Source organism: Hippocampus zosterae, chromosome 5 (genome assembly GCF_025434085.1).
Source record: "Hippocampus zosterae strain Florida chromosome 5, ASM2543408v3, whole genome shotgun sequence".
NCBI lineage: Eukaryota > Metazoa > Chordata > Actinopteri > Syngnathiformes > Syngnathidae > Hippocampus > Hippocampus zosterae.
This window is the reverse complement of record NC_067455.1, coordinates 8,039,709-8,049,674: the sequence shown is the minus strand read 5'-3', so window position 1 is coordinate 8,049,674 and position 9,966 is coordinate 8,039,709. Positions and strand designations below refer to the sequence as shown.

At 41.5% G+C, this 9,966-nt stretch overlaps 1 protein-coding gene across 2 annotated transcripts; it reads right to left on the bottom strand.

Moving 5' to 3' along the window:
* Nucleotides 1-686: 686 nt before the first annotated feature.
* On the bottom strand, nt 687-9,265 carry LOC127601061 (ubiquitin-conjugating enzyme E2 E1). 2 transcript variants are annotated; one of them, XM_052066047.1, is made up of 7 exons: nt 9,193-9,265; nt 8,228-8,341; nt 6,436-6,619; nt 5,559-5,609; nt 4,615-4,747; nt 1,713-1,860; nt 687-976 (listed from the first exon to the last, which is right to left on the bottom strand). In XM_052066047.1, the coding sequence occupies exons 1-7, from the start codon at nt 9,248-9,250 to the stop codon at nt 879-881; spliced, it is 786 nt and encodes a 261-aa protein (XP_051922007.1). In that variant the 5' UTR covers nt 9,251-9,265; the 3' UTR covers nt 687-878. The 2 variants fall into 2 exon arrangements, with proteins under 2 accessions (XP_051922007.1, XP_051922008.1); XM_052066048.1 differs by lacking the exons at nt 8,228-8,341; nt 9,193-9,265 and adding an exon at nt 8,004-8,028.
* Between the last annotated feature and the right edge of the window lie 701 nt (nt 9,266-9,966).

The window sequence follows — 9,966 nt, the reverse complement described above, 5'->3', positions numbered from 1 at the left end:
TTTTTGCTGACGGCATCTCGTATTGGTTGAGCACAGCATCAAACTACGACAATCATTTTAAGGATTCTTGAAACATTCATTCATTCATTCATTCATTTTCCAAACCGCTTTTTCCTGACAAGGGTCGCGAGGTATTCTGGACCCTATCCCAGCCGTCTTCGGGCAGTAGGCGGGGGACACCCTGAATCTGTTGCCAGCCAATCGTAGGGCACACAGGGACAAACAACCATCTGCGCTCATACTAACACCTAGGAACAATTTAGAGTGTTCAATCAGCCTGCCATGCATGTTTTTGGAATGTGGGAGGAAATCGGAATACCCGGGGAAAACCCACGCAGTCGCGGGGAGAACGTGCAAACGCCACACAGGAAGGCCGGAGCACGGCTGATCATGATCCTGGTTGTGAATGTGGCAGCAAACAATCTAATGTGGTACGACTGATGCATGTAAGCAAACGTCTGTAACCCAACCAATTAAGTATTGAAACCAAGCTAGTTTTACATTTTTGATCCTAAAAATGAAGTATGAAAAATATGGCAATTTTTCTATTTTACTGAGCTTTACTATGTCCGCTTGAAAATGGAAATCTCCAATGATATACGGATTCCAACACACCTGCGTCAGTCAGGATCAAAAGCAGGATGAGTGGAATAATACATTTTAAAAATGACACAGACACCACTTCCTTTCTGTTGTGTTCTTTTATTTCCATATTTGCGCAGATAACTTAATCAGGAAGCAAAAAAATATACCAGACAATAAAGTACTAAAAATCTGAGATAAAAACCAACCCCCCCAACACAGACCACCAGGAGCCCCCACCACTCCTTGGACTTCGTCCTCCTCTCCTCCTAAACCCACTGTCGCCACCTGCAGGTTCAAGTGGCGTATCGCTTGGTCCACTGTTTGGCTGTTCGATCATGTTCGGCTCTGTTAGTTGTGTACTGGGTGGCGATGCTTCCCACCAGAGGGTCGGCTGCAAGCAAAGTTGACTTCATTTGACTGATTTGCTTTTATGGTCATTCATCAAACTTCACTAAAACTCAACTTTTGGTTACAATTGCACAATATCTGTCTGGTGTATGTGGGTCAAATGTGGTAGCAATCTGACAATATCCCCAAATCAAGTTAATCTTTGAAGGACCTCTGAAAATGGTGGCAACCTGATCCTAAACTGGTTGCTTCAAACCACCATGTCAGACTTTGTTGTGTCGCTTTGAACACGTCGTCTTGTTTTTTCGTTTGTCGTCTTTGGTTCTGCTCATGAGTGACATGCCACCAAAGTTTTATGTGAAGTCAAACAGGCTTTGAGGGGAGAACTTTTTTCTTTTGAGTCAAGAGTTTGTATAACCAGCTGACATCCTCATCTCTGAAGGATCTCTCGAATGACAAATCAAAATGGCCGACTGAATAATGGGTCATGTTCCCAAGTCAGATGACTAGTTTCTAACTACTGTAATTGGAAGGATCCCTGGAAGTGTGCAAATTGCCGTAAAACGGTTGCTTCCCATGTCTCTTCAGGCATAAGTTCTTGAGCCTTTTTTGTCGGTCAACATATGCCTACCAAATTCCTGTTGCTATGCCAAACAAGCTTCCAGGGCATTCTAAAAACAGTGACGATGGTAGGTCCATGTGTGTGTGTGTGTGTGTGTGTGTGTTGTGTGAACTTGGACACATCGTAATAGAAATGTTAAACCGTAGGCATGTCTTACCTGGGTTACAGTCTGTGAGCAGAGAGCAGATGGACAGCAGCACCTTGGAGATGGTGAGGGCGGGGCTCCAATTATCCTTCAGGATGTCCAAACAGATCACACCTTGACTGTTAATGTTGCAGTGGTAGATCCGAGTGCGGAACGTCACCTAAACAAACAAATACGCATGGCCAAGCAACACTTCAATACAATGCCAAAAATGTGCACTTTTTATTGTCATGTAAATTTGTTTACCTAAAAGCACAATTGCCCGTTTCATTATTAACTTGCCTTCACAAAATCAATTAACAATGCCCACATGCAATTTTTTTAACGTCCATGTAGATTTTCAGCCATCCAGATCAAGGTAGATTTAATGTTTTTTTTTAAAGGCTAAAACTGAATTAGACAATGATGTTATTAGGTGGTCACCAACTTTTTTGAAGATGATTGATACGACTTGGATACTAATTAATGCAAAATGCATTCCCACCACTGTACTGTGCTGTATGTTTTATTCATAGCGCTTCTGAGGTTTTGTAGGCAATGCAAATTTGATAGACACTTTTGAAATCACACATTTGTTCAAATTACCTCAAATGGTGTAATATCAGATGTGATTGCTAAAAGTCAAGATACATCTATGACGACGTGATAGTGTGAAATGATTTCTCGCGATACTTAAGAAAGAGATCAACATGGAACACTTGATTTCACTAAATCTCTGCTAGTGTTTACATTTTCAAATGATCACTTCTAGATCATTCCTAGAAAATCAATGCCCCATTCCCGGTGAGCTACTTTTAGAAAGGCACGTGGGCTATTCATATGGTCCTTAGGGGGGAATTTAGGGTGGTGATACGTGGACTAACGAATTATTAATAATATGCCTGTACTAAGAGTGGCTACCTTTCCAGCAGCTCCTATATTTTGTTCTTCTACTTCTTCCTTTCATAACTTTGCTGCTGTGAATTCGGAATTTCTCCATTTCGAGACTAATAAAGGTTTTCTTATCTTAACATGATGCAGTCAAGGCTGCTGTTGATGTTGTGATTGAGGTCACTTTTACGTGGTGCTTAGACGCCCTCTGGAGGCCGCTATGTGATCTGTGCACTTTTGTGTGTGTGTGTGTGTGTGTGTGTGTGTGTGTGTGTGTGTGTGTGTGTGTGTGTGTGTGTGTTTTACCAACAGTTATGGGAGTCAAGAGACATATTACAAAAGGGGTTGGAGAAATATCACAAATCAAATAACATCACAAAACCTTTGTTTGCTGAATCGATTCATTCCGTGACCAAGCTTGCAACTCAATTTACTTGCATATCCAATCAGTTTTCTTTGTTGTTATGAATAGAATAGAAACACCATTAATCCGTGTTAGTCCCTCTCAAAAACACGACCACATGTGCCTACTGGAATGCAGATGGTCTCCACAATTTATACACAAGACCTCAGTTGGTGCCGCTGCTCCTGTTAGCAGCAGAGTTTAAATCTGCTCAGCATGTCATGGCTACTTGTAAACAATAGCGTAACACTGGCTGCTTGTTTACTTTTTTTCCTCCTCCTGATGGGGGAGATGAGGTATCTATTTGAGGGAGGTGTTTAAGTGGATGACGCACCGGGCTGCTAATCACATTAGCATTGGGCTAAATCTGGTGTATTCACAGCAAAGCTTTGCTTGCTCATTAATATGCCACGTCACATTCAAATTCGTTCGGGGATACGTTCTGGACACGCAGGTGAAAATAGAAGAAAAAGACCATCCAAAAAATATATTTAGAAAAAGCTGTATCCCTCCCACAGACATTTAATCATTAAAAAACACTAAATAATAAAACATTAAAAAGTTTTTGTTTAGTTGGAGATCTGCTCCTTACACTGCATGTCCAAGTACACTTCAGCAGAGCTCAACATGCTATGCCACAAAAATTCTAGGACTTCCTTGTATTTCGAAGAATTAAAAAAAATCTTCAAAAGCGATCAACATCGTCGTGGTGCAAACAACCAACTTTGATAGAGTGTCGCAACACTGTAGAGCCGTATCAGACTGCGTCTGACTGCTTTTATATTGAGTATTTCATCCCTGGGGCTCAGTGAAATTAATGTTATATGAAAATAGCGACTTGTGCTGTATGTTTTATTCATAGCGCTTCTGAGGTTTTGTAGGTATATGTGAAAAGTGCCTTTTTATAGTGTCAAGATGCTTGTAAGAGGTATTCTGTGAGCTTTCTCAATGGCCCATTTTTGTAGTTCACCACATAAGGACTTTTTTTTCTTGTCCTTCAGTCGTACTAATTAGGCAGCAGGATTAAGAATAAATGATTGCAACAGAGGTGAATGAGTCCCATTGGAGCCATTAATAGTGTCTCAATCATTCACACGTGTAAAGCTGGCTGGATGTTTATCGCGAACGCACCTCACTCACCATGTGGCGATCACATTTTCCGACTTAAATATGCATTGTTTAAATTATTTTTGCTGTATGTGCCAGTCTTGCAGGAAACCTTCACTTGGGATTGAAAAAGCTTGAGGCAAACAGACTGCGAGTCTTCTTTTCACTTGCACAAAGCGATGTCATACGACAAGACTCCCAAAAAGAGAGGGAGGGGCGCCAAGCAACACGGAGATGCCTTGACTTGGAGTGTAATTTATTGTGCAAGCAAGATTAATTTACCCGTATTCCATGATCACCCTGATATCATATCAAATATCATTAAATCTCGAGAAAAGTGATATAAGATCCTATAAAACTCACTTAGAAGTCGAGATGCCAAGTTAAAAAGAGTTCACAACATCAAAGTATAAATACATTTCAAGCATGTCGGAAATTAAAAAAATGTTTTGGGTCACAATATGGTGGCCTTTCACCGAATGGGTCCGGAACGCATTCTCCGCCATAGACATCGCCTCACTGCAGATAATGTACCTTGGGTGGCTTGAAAGGGTAGTCGGGCGTGAAGGCAATGTCCAGGAAGAAGACGCCCCCCTCATATACGGAGCCTGGCGGTCCCAAGATGGTGGACCTCCACTCATAGATGTTGTCTCCTTTGGGGCCGGCACTGCGCGCACACAAAACAAGCAAGTGAGACAAGTGAGAGTGTCGCATGAAACCGCATCCTGACAACACGGCGTGAAAACATCCGCCAAGCAGGCAAATGCAACAGCAACAATACCACAGTCACATGATTACATGATTACAAAAAAAAACAAAAAAAGATCTTGCTAAATGTGAGACAATTTGTGCCAATATTAATTAGTTTTAAGAAATACAGTGCCAGATTCTGAGACTTTCTAATTAGGGTGGACATACAGTATATATACACTCAAATTACCAATTTTGAATGCATTGTTTTATTTGGGATTATCAGTTAAAATAATGACTGGATTTGGGAAAGGTTACTGGGTCAATTTTAAAAAAAGGATTTTTTTTAATGATGTTGGATACATCATCAGATGGCTTAAGGACAGTTACATTTTCTGTGTGTGGAACTCAGTAAAAAATTCCGGGCGGAAATTGGCTTGTGTTTGATTAAATGAAAATGTTATCATCATAAAACTTTACTTTTAGAAGTCTCAGTGACTGATTAATAATGACGATGTATTTGCCAAATATGAATGAATGTTCACGGTGATCAATTGTTTTGTGTCATGAATTAGTTCAAGCAGAAAACCACATTCGGGCAATGTTTATAGGTATTGAAGTATACTTTTTTTTGTCGAACGTGAAGAGAATAGTAACAAATTTTTCATGCTTTCAAATTAAAATTACCAAACTATTTTTGCCCCAGAGTGTACTCAGAGACCCCTACCAGCATGCTTGAGAGCTTCAAGATCAACTGTAAAGGCATCAAAGAGCTGCTTGCGACTGACCTGCAGTTTGGTGGCGGGTCCAGTGTGATGTCAGCCAGCTCTTTCTGAATCCTACACAAACACATTCACGTAAAATAAATCAATTACAGAATTTTGACAGAGGTCATCTGCTCAAGTGCAACATGTAGCGCCTAGCTACAGGTATGTCTAAACCTCCCAAAATGGGTCTTCCATTCGGATAAACCACTGACGTGGCCACTTTAAAGCGCCTCATTGTTGCCCATGAGTGCACTCTCATCAGAGTGAAAAGCCACAAGGAGGTTGGGGTGAAGTCTCCCCCTTACGCTCTGATGTAGCCGGGATAAAGCGCCATGTCTCATTTCCTTTGAGTCCGAGAATGGCTTGAGAATCTTTAATGTGCCCCGTTGTCAGCCACAAGCGCATGTACATGACCGAGAGAAGACGGAAGAGCGAGATGGTTATAAATCCCGACAGGACAGGCGGCACATGGCCAAGGGATTGGTGCTTGCGCACCACTTTTCCAAACACCTCATTGTCACAGCGTGGACAAGTCCTTTGATAACCAGAGCCCTGTACCCATTGAAGGCTTTAAGTCGACATATTTTTGCAGATCAAACATGCAGATATGCGCAGTGAGAAGAAAGATGGTAGCACCCATCGTACGAGGACTTGCAGATGTATTTGATTGACTGTTGACAGGGGTGTGGTTTCATCGCATTCAACGGACACATCCACAGCTTTCCAGCTTGATGTTTTATGATTTTTAAAGCCTGTGTTTGGAGGTTTTTCTTAACCAATTACAGTTTGCAGTGTCAATATTTGTCTGTGGGGTGTAAAGTTTAGAAAACATTTATTTTCACTTTACAGGGACTTTAAAAATGAACATATTGACATGAAATAATAGTGATGATGTGACCTCTTGGCACTGGTGGAAAGCAGCTTGGAGGTCTTGCTCATGCTGGCTTTGCTCTCACGCTTCTTCTTGCAAGATGTGTCCTTCTGTCTGCTCTGGCTGGACGACGGCGGCGATGACGAAGAGCTGGTGCTGGCACGAGAATCCTCATCCGACATTCCGGTTTGGATTGGAGAAGAACCCGGACCTGGACAACACAAATCACCTGTGTTAAAATATTTTTTGGGCAATGAAATGCACAAATACATAATATTGTTTAACACTATGCATTTTCCAGTGTACAGTACAGGTGCACTGTGATATCTTCTATTTATAGTCGGCACTCCAGGAGCAGCATTCAGGAGTTCCTCAATTGTATCTGGGGTCATCATTTGTGAGGGATTTTTTTTTTAAATTGTCATGATGACAATGGTCAACAAACAGACATTAAAGAAAATGTCTGATTCTTGATATGAACATTCCTCAAACGATTTAATTATGTCAATATTGATCTAGTCATAATTTCTGATGGAATTATTTTGAAAATAGTTGTGGAGGAAAGAAAATGTCCATGAAGAATGGACGAACATCTCTCAATTTATTATTATTTTTTGGTTAACATTTCCTTGGTGATAAATAACAATTCTCTCTGCTCAGTTATTTATTTATTATTGTCGCGTCGCGAGTGCTACCACTTTGGAAAGAAAAAAAACGTCAGACTTTCTTGGATTAACGGTCCTTCAAACGATTTCTTTGGTCGTAGCTTCACGTAATTGGCATTTGAGATCACAAAATTGATTTCCTTTGCTCATAAAATCACAAAATTGATTTCTTTTGCTCATAATTCTGTGAAGGGATTGCAATTTCCATATTTATTTTGACCACAGCGGTAGTCAGTCTCAACTGATTCTAAAGAGAATGTCCGACTTCATCGGCATTAACAGTGCTCAACTGATATTTTTGAGGGAACTGCAATTTCTGTTATTTTAACATACATGCTACATAGCGATGCACTGTCGAATGCAGTCTTTTCCAATCGGTCTCCATTGGGTCGGCACTCAATGTTATTTTTTGGGGTGTTAGCATGCGGCTCTTTTAAGTGCAATTACATCACTAACCTCGCAGGGACGATGAACAGGCCCAACGAGTGTCTTTGTTATCCTCACTTCTTTGTCAAATCGCAAATAATATCAACTGTTGCAATAGCTGAATGAGCTTGATGGCGATAGAGGAGTCAAGACTTTTTTTCAACGTTAGCCTTCGTGCTAACAGTGCTTCCATTTCATTTCACACAATTTCTTTTGGCGTTAAAACGCTGCCGGTTATTAAACTAGATTCCCAGTGCGTTGTGCGTAGGATAAATGTTGTCGAAATGAAGCAAAAACAAACAAAAAAGTATGTCACAAAAACCACTGTCGGGTCAACAGCTATTCATCAGGCCCTACTAAGGCCATGACTACTTCCTGGAACGGCGTGGCTGCGACGGACCTTTAAACTCGGACCTAACGTACGCGTTAAACACGTTTGAAGGTATCCAAAACCACGAGTGGACAAGTTTAAAAGAAAAAGAAACGTTTCGAGACAAACCATACAGTCTAAAGCGTTAGGTACACGACTCTATGTCAGCTCATAGCCGCGGCCGTTTTTCCACTACTGTCTATTATGTTTTGTCTCAGCTTTTTTTAAACACTGCTAGGCGGTCACAACAATTAGTCAACAACAATGGAGGCGTAGTAGTCCATCAAGCAAGTCATCAGGCAAATGTTGCGTTAGCCGCTTCGCCATGCCCGGCTCGATCACCCGGATTCGCACTCACCCAGTCTCTTTTGTGTCTGGACCTCCGCCGGCTGGCTGGCTGCTGCCTTGTCGCCCTCTGCGGAACGGAAGTAGCTCTCCTCGGCCGCAGTGGGCTGGACTGCGCCGGTGCCTGCTGGTGGAGGTGATGTGGAGATGAGGAAACGCCGCAACCGCAACGTCAACGTTTTTCTTGACGTCTTCCCCACTCGCTCGCTCACACGCGGTGCCGCGCGTGCACACTGACAGCCACACAAAAAAAAGTCAAGCGGAGTCGCCAGAAGTGCCTTTGGTGGATATTTGGAGCATCCGATTGGAATTCATTGAAACAGTAAAACAAGATTTTTTTCAAATGTGCTGGCTAAACAATGACGTCATGGCGTCACAACACCAGGATTGCGGAGATTTGCTCAAGCGAATTTCACAGTCGGCAACTTGTATAAACTGTCAGTTTTTTATTGCAAAGTATTGAATGCACAACAGACTATTTCGGTCGTAAGATTCTAGAGGAATTTTCAAATGGTGTTTTTTGGGTCGACATTTCTTTGGTCCTTCTGAGAGGAATGCAATTTCAATTTATTCGGTCAAATTTTCTGTTTTTACGGTAATATGATTAACAAGATTATAAGGAACAATACATACGGCGTCTCTGGGTTGAAAACTCAAACAATTGATTCGCGTGACATTTCACAATTTCCAATGGACAGTGATTTCTGAGGGAACAACAATTTCTTTTTTTGTATATGTACTTAACTTATTGGGGGAAGTATTGAAATCTTCAATTGATCTCTTTGGAAATTATGACCAAAGACATTTCGACAAAGGAATCGTACTTTCTCTTCCCCCCAATGTTGTTGTTTTGTCTCAAAATGAATTTCTGTATTAGTAAAATGTTTTATTTAAAAAAATATGCAATTGATTTCAACGTTATTAAAATGATATGCAACTTTAAACGTATGTAGCAGTAAAATCATGAAAACAACTTACACGGAATGGCTTTAATTGGTGTTTGTATAGTTATGTGGAGCATGACAACACTGTTCATCGAACTAGAATTGTTGACTCAGAGCACACACTTACCACGTAACCTGCAGCTATGTTTCTGGAGGGGCGGATTTCGTTTTTTGCTAATTGAGGACCTCTAGCGGTGGTCAATGGCACTGATTTGCAGGACGAGAACAAAAGGGCACTGCTGTATCTCTTCAGCAGTGCAACACCAGAATTGTTTGCGTCTACTCAACGCAACACAGATGTGAAGCAGTTGTCAGCAGCAGCGTTTATACAAATAACATACATATAATCCTGTCATGAGCGATTATGGTCCAAGGGGAGATTGGCCAATCCCAACATGTCATCGCAGTCTCCGGGGTACAGTATTCCATTTGCCATTGATATGGACCAATTTCAGACGTTTCTCCGTGCCAGCCAGTATCCACCAGTCAGCAACAGCTAGTCATGGACCAAATGTGGGGGACTCCAGACCTATTGTTTCTGCAATTTGGGGCCCAAAGAGATTGATTGCCTGGCTTGCCTGCACTGTTGCAGCATCTCTGATGGTCCTTTTTCACCACATCTATGCTAATGCTAGTTGCGGGCCAGTGTCCAGTTTAACGCAATTTCTTTCTTTTTCCACCACTAAAATTGGCTCTAGTTTTGGTGCTTGAAACTGGTGCTAAAAAGGGCCCCAATTTTGTTGGACCAGTCTATGTTTGCAAGTTCATGGATTTGAAATTTTAGCAAGCATCGTGGAAGTTAACATGC

Excerpts from the sequence above, each read along its gene's own strand:
- LOC127601061 (XM_052066047.1), bottom strand. The coding sequence starts at position 9,250 with ATGAACAGTGTTGTCATGCTCCACATAACTATACAAACACCAATTAAA. Across the intron at positions 6,620-8,227 it reads CCAGACACAAAAGAGACTGG|GTCCGGGTTCTTCTCCAATC; the intron begins GTGAGTGCGAAT and ends TGTGTTGTCCAG. Across the intron at positions 1,861-4,614 it reads ACCCTTTCAAGCCACCCAAG|GTGACGTTCCGCACTCGGAT; the intron begins GTACATTATCTG and ends TTGTTTGTTTAG.